This window comes from Podarcis gaigeae (assembly GCF_964106915.1).
Source record: "Podarcis gaigeae genome assembly, chromosome: 13".
NCBI lineage: Eukaryota > Metazoa > Chordata > Lepidosauria > Squamata > Lacertidae > Podarcis > Podarcis gaigeae.
In genome coordinates, this window is record NC_139689.1 from 28,091,190 (window position 1) to 28,113,418 (window position 22,229).

Below are 22,229 nucleotides of genomic sequence, written 5' to 3' on the forward strand. Positions count from 1 at the left end.
TTTTTCTTTGAGCAAAATTAGTGGCTCACGTAAATGTGAACTAAGCTTTGATAATAAAGAAACCTGTAACAAAATAACACAATGAGAGAAACTAAATACAACAACATGGGGCAAGTCTGAGGCAAGAAACAAGAGGAGGCAGTTGGTCCCTCTTAACTGACACTCTTAACGGAACACACACTGAAGGGAGGGGCTGATTCCACAGCAAAACACACAAGCCCCGCCCACCAGATACCAAGCACTCTACTATTCAAATTCGGCTCCATTACAAAAATAGCTTCAAAGCCAACCTGGATGTTCAAAGCCCACCCCACCTCACAATATGCCTATCCTTTAGTTCAAGTGAAGGCCCTTTTCTTCACTTTTCTCTACTACCAACCTTACTGTACGCTTTGAAACAGGGACCACTTATAAACACCATCTCCAACTCCACGAAAGATTCCATCAACGATGTCTCCAAAAAAATTTACACATCGCTTGGGAAGACAGGCAAACTAATGCCAAGTGTACTGGAAGAAGCAAAGATCACCAGTGTTGAAGCAATGATTCTTCAATATCAACTTTGTTGGACTGGTCATGTTGTGTGGATGTGGGGGCGGGGGGCAGGAGAGAGGGACTGGGGTGGCAAAGCTTATTTAGTGGATGCTTGGGTTTTTTCTGTCAGCGTCACCTGGGGAAGTTCTCTTCCTATTCGCTTGTTATGTTTCTTTGGTGGTGAGAGAGGTTGGGGTGGCCCAGGGTGTGGTTAATCGTCTTTGGCTGGCTGTAGTGGGATTTGTTTGTGCGTGGGTGAGGGGGGTTGTTGGGTTAAGTTAGCCATATTGAATTGTATGCTGTTGGTGGGTTATGAGCTCTTTCTAGTGTGAGTGGGCATTGTTATCGTGGAAGATGTTCAGTAGGGCCAGTTTGGGGGTGACTGCTAGTACATGTTTAGTTACCGTATTTTTCCGTGTATAAGACATCCCCATGTATAAGACGCCCCATGTATTTTTGGGGAGTCCAAATTAAGAAAACATCCCCTCAGCACTACCTGCTTATAAGACGAGCCCCAATTTTAAACCTATTTTTTTGGTTTAAAACCCTAGTCTTATACATGAAAAAATACGGTATTTTGCTTATTTCTGGCATGACTGCGCACACTCCTTTTCTGACTGGGTCCTTGATTACTTGGTTTGGTGGGATCTGCTGGTTCAGACACAGGATATGTCTGAGAAGGCCCCACAAGGGATCATGGAGAGGAGGTGCGAGGAAAAAAACTGTTGTAACATTGTTTCTTTAGCAACTTCAAAGGGCTGTGGTGGGATCCAGAAACAGCAACCTGGAGCCCCACTGACCACTTAACTGCTCTCTCCTCCATCAGCTTGGGAGCTTTTTCTGAGACGCTTGCGGGGTATTATAAGATGCTAACAGATCTGCCTGCCTTTGATCAGTTGTGCTTCAAGGGAAGCTCACCAGTCCTCTGATTCTTTAATATTTTCCAGCCCAGATAGATGTTAACCAAATGATATCACAATAGTCATCTCCTTGCAGGAGCAAGGAAGCATAGGAGAATCAGATGCACCACAAGAACATCTTGGTTGGGATGGCTTTCAAAGAGGGTGAGACAATTGCCTATCAAAGGCAACTAGCTGTGATGGCTATGCTCAGCCTCCCCTGTTGGAGGGAGCAATGCTTCTGAAAAGCACCTGTTGGAAGCCACAGACTCCCCAAACATGTTTCACGGGGACCCCTTCCTTCCCTCTGCCCAGTACCTGAGGGTCGTCACGTCTCTCCAGGGATTTGGCCAGAACAAAGTATATGTTCCCTCCCTGGAAAGGCTCCCTCCCTGCAAAGAAAACGGAGCAATCAGCAGGCGCCTGGCTCCCAGCCATGCTAGCAGCAGTCTGGCGCATGAGGGTGGGGGACACGGGAAGAAAGCATTCCTATAGTATAGGGCACTCAATTGGCATTTCCACCTACCTGAACTCTGAGCCTTTCCCTCCTTGTTTTGGCCTGCCTATCTCCTAAGGAAGATGCAAGCTCTTGCTAGAAGCCACTGGTGGGAAGAGTGTTCCTATGATTTCCAAATGTTTCAGAAGCATCTTTTTGTTCCTTTAGTTGCTTGATAGAATCATAGCATGGCAGGGTTGGAAGGGATCCCAAGGGTCATCTAGCCCAACCCCTGGCAATGCAAGGATCCTGCCCACAGCCAGCCCTGGCTGGGCTCCAAACTCTAGCCTTCAGGTTACCATTGCAGTTCTGCATGGAGTGGAGAAAGGAGAGAGGGAAATGTGTTGCTTACACTCTCATAACACTGGGATGAGATCCACACTATGAAGCCCTTTCAATAACTAAAGTCTAAAGGGCTGTCACATGGAGGACAGAGCAAGCTTGCTTTCTCCTGCTCCAGAGGCCCTTAGGGCCTGAAGCAGTGACTCTCCTTCCTTGGAGGTTTTTAAGCAGCGCTTGGATGGCCATCGGCCATGGATCATCTAGTTGAGATTCCTGCATTGCAGGGGGTTGGACTAGATGACCCTCAGATCCTTTCCAACTCTACAATTCTATGATGCGATGTTTTAAAGAGCATCCAATGCGCCTTTAAAGAACATGACTTCCACTGAAATGATTTGTGCCATTGTGACTTCCCTCTCACAGACCTACAATCCTCAGAAGCCCTAACAAACTGCAATTCCCAGGATCATTTGGGGGAAGACATCTGTTTTTTAGAACATGGATGGAGAGCCTGGAGTTTGCTCATCCCCATTTCCTAGGAACCAGGAATAGGAAGCTCAAATGCTTCTAACAGTATAGTTATAGGGAGCAGCGTGTATAAAATATTGAATGTAATAGGGTTATTAAGGTAATTATATCAGAATTATTATGGGAATGTTAAGGAGGGAGGGAGAGGGAAAGGGAAAGGGAGAGTGTGGAATTCTGGTGGTGAGTGATGATTGGATGAGGATTTGAAAGAGAGTTTGAATGTGAGGCAGTTGAAAGTGAGAGCAGTGGGTTCTGGAGGGGCTGGTTGGGCAACTAACTATTCAGTTTAGGATCAGTAGTCTAGTCGTCATTTTTGTAATAAAGCAGCATATAAGATAAAGAGAATCTGAGGCCATAAGCTCAGGTACACATATCATCCTACAATCATTTAGTGAATCATCCATACAGTCTCCTTTAGTGAGGGTGCAGTACCTAGGATCTGGACCAAACATTGGTTTTTTGGGTTTTTTGCTCTTTTTATAGGTTCATAGGTTTATGTTCTGGTTCTAATGATGTAATAGGGGTGGGGCTCTTTAAATACTGGGCGCTGCCACACACTCCTTTTCTTCTTTAAAAAAAATAATAATTTCCCCTCGTTTTCAAACCACATGCATTGTCTCTTTCTTCAGGTTCTTCAGTTACATTTGTTGTGAGACATTGGTGTTATATGCAGCACAGTGGTACCTTGGTTTAAGAACAGTCCAGTTTAAGAACGATTTGGTTTACAAACTCCGCAAAACCGGAAATAGTGTATTGGTTTGAGAACTTTACCTCGGTCTAAGAACGGAATCTGAACGGTGGAAGGGCACCAGTGACGGAAGGCCTCATTAGGGAAAGTGCACCTTGGTTTAAGAACAGACTTCTGGAACGGATTAAGTTTGTAAACCAAGGTACCACTGTATAGGGTTGGGAAGAAAAGAGGGGATGCCCGATTATCATCTTCCAAAGCAACTATTCTATTCCAAACTTTAAAATGGTGAGCGTAATTTTGGTAGTCAACAAGAGAGGTTCAAATACTCTCAAGGCAAATCTTAAAAAATGTAGTATAAACACCAACAACAACTGGGAAACACTGGCCTGCAAGCGCTTCAATTGGAGAACAGCCTTTACCAAAGGTGTCATGGGCTTTGAAGACGCTCGAACTCAGGATGCAAAGGATGCGCTAAAAGGAAGGCACGCTTGGCAAACCCTCACCATGATCAACTCCGTCTGGAAACCTATGTCCCCACTGTGGAAGGACATGTGGATCCAGAACTCGACTCCACAGTCACTTATGGACTCACTGTTAAGACCGTGTTCATGGAAGACAACCTTACTGGCTACGAGTGATCGCCAAAGAAGTACGTGCAAAAGAAAAAAAAACTTTTGATACGCTCCGAGGCACAGTGCTTCACTTGCTCCAGAGCTGCACTTTGATATTTAAAATATACACCTTGGCCCACGTTAAAGCTTAATCTGACGACATAGAGTCCAAACTGCTTAACACTAAAGGTAACTTTTAGAAACGAGCTCGACCTCTTCCCAACGGTCTTATTTATGTCCGTGTGGGGAGAAACACGCTTTCCCCCTCCGACAGAGAAAGGACACGAGCCGTGGAAGCTTGGCGCCTGCGCGCTAAAGACAAACGAGGTTATTTTAACAAGCGGCCAAAAACGCTGAAGATCCCCTCCTTGACTAAAACGAGAACAGACGCTCTACTACGCTTACGTTGTCTCCCCGCCCACAAAAGCGCAAACGCTTCGTTTCCTTGGCTACGCAACCGCCTAGAGCTTTCGTCCACTCAGCCTCCGCTTATGTAGTAGAAGAGCGCCGCATTATGACGACCGAGCGGGGCCTGAGTGGGCGAAAGCTCTAGGCGCTTGCGTAGTCAAGGAAACGAAGCGTTTGCCCTTTTGTGGGCAGGGAGAGAACGAGTTATTGCGCAGATGCAATGAAGAATGGGGGGGCTGGGCGGCTCGTCATGTTTGAGGCGGCCAGTTCGAATGCAGAGCTCGGTGAGCGGAGGTGCGGGCCTTCCGTCTCTCGCTGCATCCTTGCGTCGTCCTTGTTTCTTCACACCGTATTAACCCTGGAGCTTTGGTTCTTCTGCCTCCACGATGGTAATAGAGGGGCAGGAGGGACTGGGGAGGAGGGGGGTCCAGAGGGAGGACAAATGCCTTATAAACACATAGCCACAGCCCGTGCAGCAGGACTGTAGCCCATGACATTGTAGCCCATAATAAGGGGGTTGGCCTGTAAAGTGCCACAGGACTCTCTTGTGTTTGCTGCAGCAGACTGACGAGGCTATTACACTCCCCCCAAACCCCAGGAAACATTATTTTAACACAATGCAAGATATAGTAATAAAAAATGTTAACGTTATCAGGCAGTCTTTTGAATATCTCAAAACTCTTGTGGGTGGAAGATAATCAGGTTAAAAAAAGGGCAAGCCTGTTATGTACAGTGGTACCTCAGGTTAAGTACTTAATTCGTTCCAGAGGTCCGTACTTAACCTGAAACTGTTCTTAACCTGAAGCACTACTTTAGTAATGGGGCCTCCTGCTGCTGCCGCACCGCCGGAGCACAATTTCTGTTCTCATCCTGAAGCAAAGTTCTTAACCCGAGGTAATATTTCTGGGTTAGCGGAGTCTGTAACCTGGAGTGTATGTAACCTGAAGCGTATGTAACTCGTGGTACCACTGTATTTATTCATTTAGAATGCTTGGATTCTCCTTTTTTTAGCCCAAAGAGACACTTAAAGTGGTTTCCAAAACAACAACAACAAAACTCCCAAATCCCACTCAGACTTGTGTTGGAACAAAAGCAGCATGTAGCTAGAATAATTCAGGTAGTATAAGTTCAGGTAGTATAGAATATTTTTTTAAAGTTATTATTTCTCCCTGCCCCCCCCCCCCCAGGCCTGTGGTCTACAGAAGCTGTTTGCTGTGGAGGCAGACTTTGAAGATGAGGTAAGAGAATATTGGTGAATCTGGATGTATCTGCAAACAAAAGATACCCTTAAGCCTCCCATGGGCTCTCAGGCTCAGAATGTCCATGTAGTACAAAGCTGAGGGATGGCACTTAATGACAAGCATTCTGTTTCTCTGTTCTTGGTAGGATTTTCTGTCAGCTGTGAATGATGTGGAGAAGCAAGCCCTGGATCCACCTACAGATAGCTCAAGAAGTCTTAGACCCTTCTCAACTGGGTTGAGAGCCCCCAGCACCACCATTCCGGTCTCTGAGGGGCCAAGGATGACCATGTCCCCAGTCTTGCAGGTGCAGAACTGCTCCAGACTAAGGTTTGGAGAAGGTAATGTCAAAAGCAGCCAGAAGACTCCTCTGGCGACCAGCTTCACAGTTCAGAAGGACCTGGCACCCACTGCAACTGAATGTAAATCAAGCGGCACTTCAAGCACAAGGTTCAGGTTTGTGAAGCAGCCTCCAACTAAGCTCCCCACTGGGGGTGCCCCCTGCGATGAGGAAATTGACAACGAGCTTGTATTGGCTGCGTGCATGGATCTGGAAGAGTCTGAAACACAGTCATATCCGGGGTCCTTCAGGTCCAACTGTATGTCCTGGGAGCAAATGCGAGATAATAGTGTAGCAACAGCGAAGAAACCACGAGTGGTAGATTCGCTGGCATTGACTGACTCTTTTGGGTCAGAGACCTCACAGTTGCAAAGGACTTGGAAACAACCCGTGGTAGAGGTCATCAGCCATCTGAAGCCGGCAGAGACTTCTCCGAAGTTGCCATTGAGGCCTCCTGCCGTAGACTCTTCCTCGTCTCAGTCTCGCCTAGGGTTGAGTAGCAGCACATGTGCCCTTACAAACTCCAGCTGCCAGGTGCTCAGGCCTTTCCAGGCATCTCTGCAAAAACCCACTGCCACATCCAACAGCCCATGCTTGCCTCTGGTTAGACCCTGCTCTTCTTTTCAGTCAGCAAGTACCCCAACAAGGCCGCACAAACCATGGATGCCCAATCAGAGCTGCTCTGTGTCCAGAACGGCCAATTCTGGTGCTCAGCTGCTTTCTGCATATGGTCCCCAAGCAACCTCTATGGAGACTTCACCTGCCAACCCTAAAGTTCCCGGAAACCTCCAGTCACCTGTGGTCACCAATCACCTTGTCCGTTTGGTCACAGCAGCCAACAAGATGCCAGAGCCAGTGACCCAAGTTCCTTTGCGGGCTAAGACACGGCGCTTCCCAGGACCTGCTGGCATTCTGCCACATCAAGTAAGAGGGCCAGCATGATAATAGGGCAATCTTTATGTTGGGGATGGGGAGTGTATGGCTGTCTAGATAGTAACTATAGCTACCTTTGGCTCTAACCATTGGCCATGTTGCCTGGGGCTGAGGGGAGGTGCAGTTCAGCAGCATCTGGAGAGTCACAGGTTAGCCACCCCTGCTGTATGTACAAAGGAGTGAGGATGCTTTGGAACCCATACTTTTCCATGTATAAGACTAGGTTTTTTACTCTAAAATAGTGTTTAAACTACAGAGCCTAGGGCTTCCCAATCAGAAGGTCGGCTGTTTGAATGCCTGCGATGGGGTGAGCTCCTGTTGCTCAGTCCCTGTTCCTACCAACCTAGCAGTTCAAAAGCACGTCAAAGTGCAAGTAGATAAATAGGTACTGCTCCGGCGGGAAGGTAAACGGCATTTCTGTGCGCTGCTCTGGTTCGCCAGAAGCGGCTTAGTCATGCTGGCCACATGACCCAGAAGCTGTACACCGGCTCCCTCGGCCAGTAAAGCGATTTGAGCACCTCAACCCCAGAGTTGTCCGCGACTGGACCTAACGGCTAGGGGTCCCTTTACCTTAATGTTTAAAAACAGGGGTCATCTTATACACAGGGGTCATATTTCCCCATTTTCATAAATTTTTGAGTCCCCCAAAATAGGGGGGGTGTTATACACGGGGGGGATGTTATACACAGAAAAATACGGTATATGTGTGTCATGAAATATTTTTACCTTATTTCCTCCAATCCACCCACACTTGCTATGTCACAAAAGGGGCATAAAAGCTGCCATCCTCCCTAAGTTTTCTCTGCTCCAAAATGGCTGCTATAGTTATTCTAATATGGAGATGACTAATTATCTCCCTCTATGGATTCACTGAATGCTTCTTGGGGTGCCTGCAGGTAAAATAACTTTTTTTGCTCTGCTTTGCTGATAAAAATGCTCTGTGGTGGCTTAGAAAAACAATGCTAATGAAATTAATAATATAAAAAAGGATAAAATATTAAATTGAAACCTCAGTTAAATATTTTTGCTGAAATATTCCGCAACCAAAAATCACTAAAAAGTGACCTCTGACTGGGGCTGAAGGGAAATTGAATATAGAAAGAAAACTTGTACATTCTCTCCTGATTTGGGACGTAGCTTTGACTTGGGGAGGACAGGAAGTCAAGCTAATAATTTTAGTCTATGCCAATGGTTTCTACAGGATAAGTAATGATAATAAAAAATAATTCATTATTTATACCCAGCCCATCTGGCTGGGTTTCCCCAGCAGCTCCCAACACAATATTAAAAAGATGATAAAATATCAAACATTAAAAACTTCCCTAAACAGGGTTGCCTTCAGGTGTCTCCTAAAAGTCAGATAGTTGATTATTTCCTTGACATCTGATGGGAAGGCGTTCCACAGGGCGGGCACCACTACCGAGAAAGCCCTCAGTCTGGTTGGTTCCCTGTAACTTGGCTTCTTGCAGTGAGGGAGCCGCCAGAAGGCCCTCGGCGCTGGACCTCAGTGTCCGGGCTGAACGATGGGGGTAGAGATGCTCCTTCAGGTATACTGGGCCGAGACCATTTAGGGCTTTAAAGTGTTTAGGTAGGGTTGTGTAACTGCCTTGGGAGCACAGAATTGGGCCCAGACTACCACATTCAGCACGCTGAGAATCTCAGCTTTCATTTTTTAAATGCGGCTGGGAGGGAGGGATCTACCTACCTTTGGATATCTTACTTTAAGGTGAGTCCATAACTCTGGCAAGAATTTGTGTTCATTAGATTTTCTTCCTTTCCTTGTTCACTAAAAAAGCCTGATGGGAAAAACTTAGAAGAGATTCTCATTACAACTCCACAGACACCAACTCATGGGGCTCTAGCGAAGCTGCGGACGGAGGTAATTCTTGGTTCTACTCTTCCCTTTCTTAATAGAAGAAGTCACGCTGCAGAGGGGGATTGGAAATTCTGCATTGCCTCTGAGAACCCAGCTGTGATGCTAAGCGCACAGTTACAAACCCTGTTGGGTGTCTTTTCATTTAATGGGATATGAATTTCATTGGAACCAAACTTCATGGGAATGGGAGATTTAGCCCCTGCCTTTCGCAGTCCTGATGCCAATAAAGAGTTCCTTACCGTGTAACTACTGTATTAATGGTGATGGTCGCTCCCATTGGTGCCACAGGGCGTTGCTAGCCAAGCTGGGGGGGGGGGTAACTTTTATCAGGCTCAAGCACAGGAAGGGAATGGTTAAACCTCACCCTCCAAACACTGTAGTCCTAGTAGAAATTGGTGCCCTGTACTGGCTATTAATTTTTTAAAAACCTAACTCTGAAGCAGCTGTGCAGAATGACCTTTACAGGAGAAAATTGAAAATTTCCATCCCTTCTTTGTATTTCAAAAAAGAAAAACTAACTCATTTGTGGAAAGTCTTGAAATCTTTAGTACTTCCAAACGTCACTTGGTTATTCTTATTGTACAGATAAGGTCAATATTAAGGATGATGAATTGCAGAAACTCACCTGATGAGCCAGAGCAGTCCTGGAAACAACATTTAACAAGCCCTGTCAGGGAAGGGTTCAGGTAGTGTTAAAAGATGCCTCTGGACATGTGCTGAGTAACCCAAACCAGCCCTTGCATCTCTTGGACTACAGCAAATTTTTCATAGGTCCAGTCATGGAGACACTTTCTTGTTCTGCTTCAATAGAGATGTTTCTTCTAGCTATTCTTTTATATGTTTTAATGTGTGTGAGAGAGGGTAAGGTGGCGGGGAGGAGATTCTGGAGTGAGCAGAGGAAGGAGCATAAGCAATATGGCATGCACCCAGTAGAGCAAAACAGTTCCTATGGATAATGTTGTCTCCAAATGACTAAGTGCTTTACCCGAAGGTAAGGTGAAAAGTAAGCCCTAACCTGGAATTGCGTGTGCGACTCTAGGAGATGCCTCCTTCCCAGCAGCCAATAGAAGACGAATTTGGAAGAGGCCCTTGGGCTGCCATGAAAACGGAGCTGGGACTGGACGAGAGAGATCCGTCCTGCTTCCTTAGGACATACAGCGTTGTTATGGTGCTTCGTAAGGTAAAGGCTGAGTTTGGTTTTGCAGGTGGGAAAATTCCACTTCACTTGAAGAAGAATCTCTTCTTGAAGTGCAAACGCCAAAGATGATAAAATGGTTGGGCCTGGAAGCAAGGATGTATTGCAATATTACTGGAGCCATGGATAACCTTATCAGTAATCTGGATGGGATATATACTGTTATCCATCTGCAAGGGTACAGTATACATATAAACATATTTTCAAAAGAACATACAGAAGTTCCTCCATAACACCTTGGAAGTGTTGGTGACTAGTATTCACTCTAAATTCAGCTCAGTGAAGGCCAACATCTGCTCCACACAGCTGGGAATAACTGTCCACACCTCTGGTAGGACCGCTTGCACCAGGTTTGCATGCACTGGTGAACGAAGGTGGGGTGGGGCAATCCGCCCCGGGTCCCATGGGGGGGGTGCCATTGTGGCTACCCCCAGGACGCTCACTGCACACGCCCCGGGACATACACTGCTTGCCGCGCACACACACCCCGACATGCATAGACCCCCGGAGCAGGCCTAGTCTGGTAAGAAGGTAAACATGGTGGGTTGCTAGGCAACTCCCACATGCCTCTCCCTCCTGCCTCTTTTCCTGCTGCGCATCAAGCGATAAATGAGGTGTGGGCGGTTGCTTGCCGTTCAGCTGTCGTCCTCTCCACCAACCTTGAGCCATCAGGAAGCGAGCTACGAGGCCTCTTTGGCCAGCTGTCCTTTCGCTGTGTGTCACCGTACAACAAAGGACAGGAAGAAAGCTATATTAGAAGGCCTCTTCCATATCCTTCGCTGCTCTGGCGATCAGGCACCTTTTCTCAAATCTCAAAAGTTAATAAAAACCTGTTTCAGATTTGCCACCTTGGCTTCCCACAAATAGTGTGTTTCCCTTGCTCATTCTCTTTCACACAGGCAGCCCTGAAGCAGCTCCCAAAGAACAAGGTTCCTAACATGGCCGTGATGATTAAGTCGGTAATGCAGACCAACGTTGACGCGGGCGCCGTGTTCAAAGACCCTACTGGTAAGGATGAAAAGAGTTCAGTGTCGTGACTTACTTCTTCGGCATGCATTATTGGTGGGGTGTTTCTGCTTTGCCTGTGGTGTCTGGGCAAACCTTGTTTGTTAATGGCCACCGTCTGACTCATTTCTGGGTGTTTGAATTGACTCTGACTAAATATGGTACAGTCCTTTAGGCACATTGTGCTACTGGGAATTGTTGCACAGGCTTCCACTAGCCTAACAATGGAGCTTGTATATAGCCCTGAGCAAATCTGTGTGTTTTGCTGACCCCTTGTGTTGATGGTGAAGGATGGAGAGGGAGAGTGCTGCCTTTTCGTTAGATTGAGGGAAAGGGACTGGATAGTTGTGGCATGGGGTTTTCCCAAAAAAACCTTCTTTGGAGCCAGGAGAGAATTGGACAAATGTTTCAAATTCTTAAGTAAAATGTTTTAGGTGCTTAAACAAAATTTGCGAATAGGTATTGGGAGAATTGCCTAGACAGGCTGGCTTCTCAAGCCAGAAGTGAAGCAAGTAAAAAGGCATTGGCTGGAGGGAGTTAGTTTACAATGGACTGCTCAAATATTGATTAAGCTTTTTTCCCTTTGCTATTGGAAATATGTATGTAAAACATATTTGCATTGACCATAACAAAAAAAGAAGACTGGGTAAAAAGCAACTTGCACCAAACAAAAACACAAACAAAACCAAAAAAAATACAAACACAACTTAATCTTTGGCATTTCCAGTTACAATTGATATTGGCAGTACTGTAGTCTTTTTGTTCATTTTTCAGCTTTGACTCCCAATGGTACCGTCTGGCTCTCCAGATGTTGCTGAACTCCCACTCCCATCATCCCTAACTATTGGCCATGCCGGCTGGGGCTGATGGGAGATGTAGTTCAGCAACATCTGGAGGGACAAAGGTTCATCACCCGATTTAAATCCAACATCTGCCAGGGAACAAGCAGTCCAGCAAATATTGAGGCAAGTTCTCAGTTGAGCTAGTCCCACAAATGCACATGGAGGTTCCAGACTGACATTTTGGCACCATTTTTTTGCGGGCATAGTTTGAAACCTTGGTGCTCTATGCTACCAGGTAATACTAACAGGGCATTAAAAAAAAGTAGGCCATTTGGGATGGTTTGCTTCTTAACTCTCATGCATAAATATTCACTGCAAGCCTCTCCAGTATAGTTTGTTTTAGTTGCCACTCCCTACACAGCCACATTCTTGACTTCCTAGGATATGTTTTCATTTGACCATCACAAGGAATAAACAGGCAACACTGAAGTTGTCCTTAGAAGTCTTAAGCCTAGGTGGGGCTGATATGTGCATTTGCCTGGGACTAATTGTTCTTTGCTCCAGGTCACTGGCAAATTATGTGGCTGGTGTTGAGTGCTTGGGACCCTTCCTTCGCTGGGCTCTCCCTCCCATCTCTGTGTTCCTGTATAAAGGGCAGTGAGAGCTATTGGTGTGTGACGCTCATGTGTTTCCTCTTTGACTTCACTGTATATTTAGTGCTCCTGTACCTGATTGGTTTGGCCTTCTGTCATGCAGGAGAAATGCAGGGCACAATACATCGCCTGTTGCTGGAGGAGAAACAAAGTGAATTTAAGGCTGGTTCAGTGCTTCTGCTAAAGCAGGTACTAGAAAACAAGAAATCAAGGGCTGGGTGAGCTTTCATTTCCATGCAAAAAAATTATAACGAATAACTGGTATTTAAGACCTTCTGCTACAGGGGATCCAGAGACATTTTTGAGTGATAGTTCTGCTTGTTTGTGCCCCTGCTGGTGCAGTTATCATCTCCAGATTAACACAAGTTAACAAAAACAAGTTACCCCTTCTAGCTTTGTGTCAAATAGATGCAACCAATGTCAGTTGAAAGCAGAACTGACAAGTCAGGAACCATCTACCAAAGATTGTCCATTGGATGGTGGAATGTTCCTCCTTCTACTGCCAGAGAGCTTTCTTTACTATTATCTGGGTGCTCTAAATGAGGTCCATAAGAATATGTAGAAAGGTGTCTTAGAATTCTTTGCTCTAGAGACTCACTTAGTCCATCTTACTTCTGGAGATTGTAGGTGTCACTTTTATTCAAATCTCTTGCATTCAGATGAGCTGGTCCAGGACACCAATTAAATAGTATTATCTCCCTCCTTGTTTTTAGAAGTTGGGTTGCATATTTCATTCTTTGGTTGTGAACTACCCCTTCCCAGCGATGAAACATCTGCCCCTTTATTGTTGTATTTATTTTTATTTTTTAAAGAATCGTCAATTGTGTCATATACCATAGGCAGTATTGATACCTACCTTGGGTTTCACAGGTGGGTGTGTTCTCCCCATCCTATCGCAACCACTACCTCAATGTGACACCCAGTAATTTGGTGAAGATATATCCTCCGGGATTCAGCAATGAGAAGACCCCTCAGTTATGCCAAGAGATTGAGGGAGGAATGCAGATGGAGCCAACACAGGTAAGGAGCAGGCTCTCCTTGGCACAATTGCTAGGATATAGGAGAGGCTGTGTGTAATCTGGATACTTTAAAAAAAAAAGTGTATGGAGGCACTTGTTCTTAATTACTGGGATGCTGTATTTCATTAAGATTGGCAGCCATATGCGATGTATTAACTGTTAAAATGTGGGGGCAAGGTGGGGTGGGACTGGCCCTGCATAGGTTCTTTCCTCTTCCCACACTTAGCAAATTCTGCATCTTAATTTAACTTGGAAAAATTGCCTAAATTCCTATTTTCTTTAGTCTACATAGGTGAGTTTTGAAGTGTATCTTGATGCAGTATTTCCACTGCTCTAGTGCCGATTTCTCTCTCTCTCTCTTAAAACTTTGTCAGCAAATTCTGTAAAATGGGAATAGCAGCCGCTAAGGTAAAATGCATGAGGAAATGTTTGAATGTTAACAAAACGTTCAAGGTGAAGGGGGGGGGAGCAACAAGAGAGCTCCCTCTTCTCAAACATGCCGTGCTCAGGTTTGGCCAAAGTCAGGATGGATATGGAGAATGAGGAAGCAGCCATTGCTGCCTTGGTTAATTCCTATGCAGCTAAGGGAATTCCTCTCAATTGCCATGAGAGGAAATTGGAGGACACTGAGAAACCAGTCTTCTATCAGGTCAGACCACTAGTAATGTAGATCAGACTTAACTACTCTACAGTGACAGGAACTGGCTCCCCAGGGTTGCAGAGACAAATCTTGCCCTGCCTGAAGATCCCGGGGATTGGGCCTGAAGCCCTTTTTTTTACATTTAAAGTATATGCACTGCCACTGAGTTACGCTACTCAAGGGAATTGGCTTGAGTGAGTGAGATAGACAAGGGATTCCACTACACCCATCAGTAGATGATTGATCTGTTCCAGTTGTAATCACTGTTCATAGAATCATAGAGTTGGAAGAGAGCCCAAGGGTTAGCTAGTCGCACCCCTGCGGTGCATACTTCTACGCCAGTGTGGTGTAGTGGTTAAGAGCGGTAGTCTCGTAATCTGGGTAACCAGGTTCGCGTCTCCGCTCCTCCACATGCAGCTGCTGGGTGACCTTGGGCCAGTCACACTTCTTTGAAGTCTCTCAGCCCCACTCACCTCACAGAGTGTTTGTTGTGGGGGAGGAAGGGAAAGGAGAATGTTAGCCGCTTTGAGACTCCTGAAGGGGAGTGAAAGGTGGGATATCAAATCCAAACTCTTCTTCTCATTCTCTTCCCAAATCACATCTGCCTTCTGAAGTTTAGGCCGTGTGCGATCACTTGGAGAAGTCATACTACTTCACTAGTAGAGCACATGATCTTTTACTGTGAATATCTCTGGCTGAGCCTCTGCCTATACTAGCATCTCAAGTACCAAACTCCATGCTAGATCTCACCTGCTTCAGACCTCGGAGAGCTTTAACTCAGGTGTGGGCAACCTTTGGCCCTCCAGACGTTGCTGATCTCCAACTCCCATCATTCCTGTCCATTGGCTTTGCTTGCAAAGGCTGTTGAGAATTGTAGTTCAGCAACATCCCAGAGTCCAAAGGTTCCCCACACCTGTTTTAACTGAGCTGTGCAGACCAGGGTTGGGGTGGTCCTTGAGATGATGTTGGACTCCCAACTCTTACAGGGCTGTGCTAGATTTGTTGGTGTCCTGATAACAAGGAAGCTCCATTTATCCTTTCCTGTAATTGATATTGGGAGCCAGTTATGATATGGGACCGTGGCTTGGTGATAAAAGTATGAAGGATGCTAAACTCAAACATTCTCTGCAGCCTCTTGGAAACTTGCAAGTGCAGCCTGCGCCGGAATTCCAGCAGGATCCTCCCACCAACGCCCCCATTGCCATGACTACAACAGACAACAGGAACAAAGGAGGACATGAGATGGATGAGGACCGCTATCAGCGCGTATCGGCATTAGATAAAGGGTCATCATTGACATCAATTCCAGGGGTCTCTGGAGCAGGCAAATCAATTTTGCACCTTCCATCCCCAAAGGCTGAAACAACTGATTTGGGTAAATAGAACTCTTAAGTGGCAATGGCCTGATAATGCTTTTCTGTCTCTCTTTTTCCACTGCCACCTCCAGAACAAGGAAAATAGGAAGTGTGGACTGCATCAGGGATGGGGAACCTGTGGCTCTCCAATTGTTGTTGGATTCCCTTCAGTTCCAGCCAGCATGGCCAATGATCAGGAAAGATAACCAGCAAAATGGACTATAGAAAAGTCCTACTGAGCCACACATGCAGCTTACAGGACTACATGTTGCCAACCTCCCCGCTGCTCCCCAAGCACTTAATGACTTTCGGATCAGCAGATGGCATGCAGAGCCCTGTGTGTGACCATTCAGTGGCCACACATAGAGCACTGCATCCCACCTGCTGATTTGAGAGTGTGCGGCAAAAGCGGATATGTTGTTCAAGGATAGAATAAGGTACAGTACTTGGCATCCTGGGGACTGAAATTACCTTTTGGAAAACGGGCGAGCTAGCCCTCCTTGTCCGGGGAGAGCTTTGATAAGCAGCATCTGGCAACAGCTTCGAAAGCAGAGAGAAATTTGCCAGGGCTTTTGGTGCTGCCAAGGGGTGAAGCTGCATGCCTCTGTGCTGCTCCTTTGCCCTTCCTGATGACTACTGCTGTCTACCTGCATTCCTGCCCACTCACCCCGGTTCCTTCCCAGAAAATTCCAAATACTTTGGAAAACCTGAAACATGGAAGCAGGTCAAATGTATGAAACACAGATGCAAAGTAGAAAATGTTTGGCCATGGAAAGAGGCGCTTCCTAGGATATTCACAGCTGAGTAGGAACACAAGCATGTTGGGCCTCGGCTAAAACAACGGTGCTACTGGGCTATATTTGCTTAGAATTCAGGTTGGCAGAGACACTGCATAGATGGGGCCATGTCACCTGAACCAGTGATAATTCTACCCACCCTGGCACTGTTTGCTTTATATATATAATGACAATAATTGAGCCCCACCCCACCCAAAAAAAGTGGAGATGGTGCAGAGATTATCAGAATATGAATTCCTCACTGGTTGTGAAATGTTGTGTTTGCACTCTGTGTCTGAAGCATAGATTGGACTAAGCCCTGACCAGAGCCTTGCTCACTGAGTCTAAATGAGTCTGCAAAATTTTCTTTCCTATCCCTTTATTCTCAGTTGCACAGCTTTCTCACAGGTTGAAGAGAATGGGGCAGCCCCTGATCTTTGGAGAATCTCATGTGCAAATAGGAACCTGTGCATGGGGCGCTGGGGTGATTTAGTTCCTGTTTTGCAGCCTGAATATCTTTTCATGTTTCCTATGCAGATGACCTGGACCAGCTTCTTGGAGAACTACCTGATGACTTTTTCTCCAACTTGGATGCCCAAAGCAATCTATGATATCTCACTGATGCTCAGATAAGGGGACCTGCTGTCATAGAACCATGGCTATTGTCCTGAGCCCTGCACAGACTTTTGCCCAGTGAGGCAGACTCCCTTGCACATATCTTTGAGATTTTTGCCTTCAGCATCTTTATCAACATTGGTTGAGATTGGAGGAAAGACGCTCCTTCTGTAATTGGACAGAAACTGGAGCCCCAGCAGGAACACCATTGGACATTAAGCTCCTACTACTTCTAATTTTACTGCAGCCTGCCAGTTGTTTAAAGGCACAGCCTTCCAAGCAACAAGATATCTGGCAGTGCACACCCAGCATCACACCTTATTCCAGACCTACTTCTGCCTGCGCAGCGCTTTGCCTGGATGTTCAAACCAGCCAGAACGGTTGTTTAGCACGTTAAGCAGCTGTCGTTCCCTTCCGATTTGAAACACTATCTCTCCTGATGCCTGCTTCAGTACTCTGTCACAAACCATGTCAGGGGCAACATGCAAATAATCTTTTAAATAACCTTGTAAATAATCTTATGCGGATGGAAGCAGTTAGCAAAATGTGTGAAGTTGATTTTTGCCGATAGAACCTTATGAAAAAGACGTTTGTGAAAGGAAGGTTTTGAGCGTGTTGTATCTTTTTATTTAATCCTTACCTTTTATTCCTTTGCGATTGCGATTGACATTTTGATTTACTGTGGGTTTTAAAGGGAGTGTGTGCATAATATGTTTTATACATATGAACTTAGTGATCTGGCTCCAGAAAGGCAAGTAACCTTCTCTGCCAGGTAGCTCATGCCAATTTGAACTCTGGATGTCGTAGCAGCCATTTCTAGTACTGAGGCACTTATATGCGCACTGGTTACTTCACACAAGCAGGGATGGGAATCTCTGATCCTCCTGTTGTTGGACTCCACTTCCCATCAGCCCCAGCCCCTTGGCAAATGGTCACTGATTCGCTGATGGACGGAAGCTCTTGGACTGGAGGACCACAAGCCTCCCATCCCCGCTACCTCTCAATTTTCAGAGTTGGCGCCGTATACCCATTGCATGATTGCACTTCTCTACATATTGAAGTGAGGAGCATCCCCTGTTCATGGAGAGCTGCTTGGATACATACAATCACCTCCATATACTACATGGATAATGTGGGTCTGAGATATCGAAGCTGGATAAACCCAGTTTTCTTGTTTGTCTCCTTGGGAAATTTAGAGCAAAACAGAATGCTGGCAATAAAGAACCAGAAACAGCAAAAATGGAATGCCTTTTTCTTCTCATAAAGTGCTGTAGTCAATGCTGTGGCAGTTTGACCAGTTGCGTCAATGTATGTGATCAAATTTCATAAATTTATTCAAATGACAAAAATTGGTGTGTTGGAACTGGTTGTCCACATGCACTTTTCGGAGATGGTCTTATAAGTGTATAATAAGAAATGTGTGTCATTGCTGCTGTCATCCCCTGCAAGATTAAGTGTTTAACTATGCTTATAGAACTATAATACGGTGGCATGCAGAGAACAACTCACTGTCGGATTGGTTAGAGGGCAAAAAATACAGCTCCTGGAGCCTTGTTTTCAAACAGATATTTCAGTTAATCACAAATAAAAAGGGGGAAACCTCTGTGCATAAAATAACACGTACAGATTGGGAAATGATACAATGGAAGAAGAAAAAATGTACACTAACTACTGTTTGCGCACAAGCTTCAAGAAAAGCTGACTGAATGTCACCCTATTTATTTTTATTTAAAAGACTTAAGATACTGCTAATGATTGTGAATATCAAATGTGGTGTAAAAAAGATTAAAATGGTGCCATAAAAAATAAACGTAAAAAGAATACAGTACAGCAAAGTGGTTTCTAACTGCTACATCGAAGGCTTTGGTAAACAGGAACATCTTTAGCCAAATGCCAGAAAGAAAACAGGCGGCAACCATCTCTGACTCTTGGCAAGTCTCCTGGGGACAGGACATTGTCCTCTTTGTGCTCATGTTGGTACCCAGCCAACTCAAACTGGGATAAGGTTTGCAAATCATTAGACCAGTGTTATGGGGCGAGTTCTAGCATTCAAATGCCATATGCTCAGCTGCCCCCATTATACACATCAGAATCTTCATAGGTTGATGGTAGAGGTTCCAAATAGGCCAGTGCTGGATTTAGGGCGGTGAGGGCAATTCCCATACACGGTGCCGAGCCGAAGGGGGCGCAAAATTGAGAAGATCCATAATTCAGAAGATCTGTTTGGGGGCACCAAATTATCAAAGACTGCCTCTGAATTGGCAAGCAGACAGACACTTAAAATCAGGATAGGGAGCTTGTGGCCCTCCAGATTCTAACCAGCATCAGCTAGCATAACCAATGGTTAGAGGTGGGAGTTTTAAACAATAAAAGCTGGATTGCACAGCTAAAGGAAGCAACAAGGAATGAGAGCCGTAATGGATGGGCAATGAAATTCAGTGAAGTGGCAACATTACTTTCCCATGATATAAGCAGAAGGCAGGTGGCAATTTGTAAAACAAATCCTTGGATAGCTGACTTGTCATGTCTTTGGCAGCATCTACATTACACATTTAAAGCAGTATCATACCACTTTAAACAGCTGTAAAAAGGTAAAGGACCCCTGACAGTTAAGTCCAGTCGCGAATGACTTTAGGGTTGCGGCCATCATCTCGCTTTACTGGCTGAGGGAGCCGGCATTTGTCCGCAGGCAGTTTTTCTGGGTCATGTGGCCAGCATGACTAAGCTGCTTCTGGCGAAACCAGAGCAGTGCACGGAAATGCCGTTTACCTTCCCGCTGGGGTGGTACCTATTTATCTACTTGCACTTTTGACGTGCTTTCGAACTGCTAGGTTGGCAGGAGCAGGGACCAAGGAACGGGAGCTCACCCCATTGCGGGGATTCGAACCGCCAACCTTCTGATCGGCAAGCCCCAGGCTCAGTGGTTTCAACCACAGATGGTAGAATCCCCCTTTCCAGTATGTGCTCTGAATTCCCCCCCTCCCATATTAATATTTATTTTTCAGACAGCAGACTTTGCTTACAAGATAACTTGGGGGGCTAGGGAGGAAGGCTTAAATACTTAAAACTTGGTGATTGCTATCCTCATTTTGTTCCTTTATCACTGTACTCTTCTCAGCTTTCCTCTACGGATCCACCAACAAGTTAATTGCACGGAGATCCAGAAAGGAAAATTGACACTGCAGAGAGACTGAGAGTATTTTTGCTGTCATGATGACTATTCCTTTCTATTTATAGACACAGCAAAGCTTGGGTGTTTGTCCAATAAACAGATGTGTCCATTGGTGACACCGCGTCGTAACCATACCTTTTAAAATTGAAGCTGGGAGCAGCTTACAGGTTGGGGGTAGATGAATTAGGCCTGTGTGGAGAAACTTTGGCTGCCTTTTCTTCTCGTGTGGAAGAATGTCGAAGGAAACTTTCACGTTCACTTCTTCCACCCTTCGCTCCCTGCGTCTGCAGCGAGAAATGCTGGAATGGGAAGACCGGCGGAGGGCTGCGTCTCGCCAGTCTGTGAGTCGGAGGTACCAGCCTAGTTTGGGGAGCCTCTCTGCACTCCCCAAACTTTCCCGACGCCCACAGTATTGTCGGGATCCTGCTGTTCACAATGCCCTGTACACAGGAGACCTTCCAAGAGTCCGGAGCATTTTTAAGGATGAATCTACTGCCAACTTGATTGTGGAGACCCTCAGTGAGGAGCTGGTGTGGTCTGCCGAAATGGGTAAGAAGGGGTTGTCCATAGTGGGGGTTGTCCATAGGGGTTGTCACTTGGATTGGTCACTGGCCTTTTAGATTTTGACTCAGTTCTGTGGGGGTGGGAGACTTTTCAAGGCTTGGGTTCTGGCAGGACGACAAGTTGGAGCACAGGAATTTTGGTCCCACTGGGGAAAGATTCAGCATTGCAGGGTCTGTTATTAGGATTTCTTTTTAGCTTAGAAGGGCGTGGGGAGACGAAAAAGAACATGATAGAGGTATATAAAACGAATAATCTGCGTGCACTCACTGTCCTGAAAACAGTTTCACTGCCCTTTAAATGCCCAGTATTTTTTATAAAAAAAAAAAAAACAGGTAAAGTGAATAGCCAGAAATTTAGTTGTAATCACAAAAATGTGGCCACTTCAGTAAAAGTGGTTAGTTTGGAATCCCCTTATGAAAAGTGGTATTCTGACTTCCGGAGGCGGCGCGAACGGTAATGGCTGCCCTTTCCTAACCGGGAGAGGGAAGCTCCGCTGGAAAAGGGTCGTCCGCTACGGCGAAGCGGAGACCCATTTTGGAAAACCGCAGGCAGCGGAAGCCTGCGGTCTCGGGACCCGGCGGGCGCCAGGAGCAACCCCCGAAACGTTGAGGGAACCCCGTAAGGGGCTCCGGATCGCAGAGGGGGCAGCGGCGCTGTGGGTCTATGCGCATTCAGCGGAGCGAAGCCGCGCTGCTGTTGCCGGTGAGCGCCGACCTTTCTTCCTGCAACACAAGATTCTGAAACGCAACAACCCGTGAGTAACTGAGGATTTTACTAAATTTTGGGACTAAAAATACTGAAAATAAGCTGAAAGCGGAGTGACGAGGAAAAGGAAGTCCGTCTTCCGCAGCCATTGACTTTTAAAGCAAAGAGCAGGAGGAGTGGAGGCACAGAGAGAACTTTTGACAGCTCAGATTGAGCACCCGCAGAAATTACTTTCAATCCCCTTAAAGACTGTAAGTAACTGATTTTTGGACTTTTATCAGGACTTATATATCCTCTTCTTTGTGGATTACAACTTTACTTAAGAAGCCCAGGTGTCAGAACTGCCTGAGCAGTAGAACTGTCAGACTGCAAATTTGGATACATTGTATTTAAACTTTGAGACAATCTGAGGGAGTTCAGAATGGTTACGTTCTTGCACTACGGAACTCCAGTAAGCACAACTTGAAATATTGTGGCAAACTTAAAACCAACTCTGCTAAAACTACTTTTGTGAAGATTCCTAAGTATTGGTTCAGATTTTGTATGATTGGAATGGACTCTTCTTCTTAGGACATTTTATGCTCCCCCTAGAGGATTGAGGATTTATAACAAAAACATTGTTTTACTTTCTATTTCCCGGCCCTCTGTTTGACTGCTACCACCTGGGCCGTTGCTTTCTCATGGGAACAACTCAGCTTGACCTTGACTGCTAGATAACTCTGGAATGAGTGGCGCAAAAAGAAAGGGATTAAGAACTAGACAAACAACTCTGACAACCTTAACTGCAGCCTCACAAACACGCAGATCATCTGTGCCTACTCTGCCCTCGGAGGAAAAAGCTACCTCCCTGTCACAGGCAGGGGAGGGAGAAACTGAGGAATTACAACTAGAAGAGATGGCCTCAGGAGGATC

The 22,229-nt window shown here is 45.8% G+C and overlaps 2 protein-coding genes and 1 long non-coding RNA gene across 9 annotated transcripts in view; 2 read left to right on the plus strand and 1 right to left on the minus strand.

Moving 5' to 3' along the window:
* Positions 1 to 18,701, plus strand: HROB (homologous recombination factor with OB-fold). Of its 4 annotated transcripts, none has more exons than XM_083708509.1 (10): positions 1 to 4,368; positions 5,637 to 5,687; positions 5,836 to 6,951; positions 8,756 to 8,839; positions 9,876 to 10,016; positions 10,931 to 11,039; positions 12,575 to 12,660; positions 13,342 to 13,491; positions 15,286 to 15,505; positions 16,799 to 18,701. In XM_083708509.1, the coding sequence occupies exons 1-10, from the start codon at positions 4,276 to 4,278 to the stop codon at positions 16,870 to 16,872; spliced, it is 2,124 nt and encodes a 707-aa protein (XP_083564635.1). In that variant the 5' UTR covers positions 1 to 4,275; the 3' UTR covers positions 16,873 to 18,701. The 4 variants fall into 4 exon arrangements, with proteins under 4 accessions (XP_083564635.1, XP_083564637.1, XP_083564638.1 ...); XM_083708511.1 differs by lacking the exon at positions 1 to 4,368 and adding an exon at positions 4,674 to 4,838 and having other exon boundaries at positions 15,262 to 15,505; XM_083708512.1 differs by lacking the exon at positions 1 to 4,368 and adding an exon at positions 4,674 to 4,838.
* LOC310829762 overlaps positions 9,978 to 22,229 on the minus strand; it is a 21,275-nt gene continuing 9,023 nt past the window's right edge. The window contains exons 2-3 of the long non-coding RNA XR_014557358.1: positions 12,547 to 12,606; positions 9,978 to 10,117 (exon numbers count right to left, since the gene is read on the minus strand). This is a non-coding gene — a long non-coding RNA (uncharacterized lncRNA). The remainder of the gene's footprint in view (positions 10,118 to 12,546; positions 12,607 to 22,229) is intronic.
* Positions 20,121 to 22,229, plus strand: part of ASB16 (ankyrin repeat and SOCS box containing 16) — a 12,530-nt gene continuing 10,421 nt past the window's right edge. The window contains exon 1 of one of the 4 annotated variants that reach the window (XM_083708560.1): positions 20,121 to 20,597. In XM_083708560.1, the coding sequence (XP_083564686.1) occupies positions 20,282 to 20,597 (316 nt within the window). In that variant the 5' untranslated portion in view covers positions 20,121 to 20,281. The remainder of the gene's footprint in view (positions 20,598 to 22,229) is intronic. The other 3 variants (XM_083708558.1, XR_014557351.1, XM_083708559.1) reach the window with 3 other exon arrangements.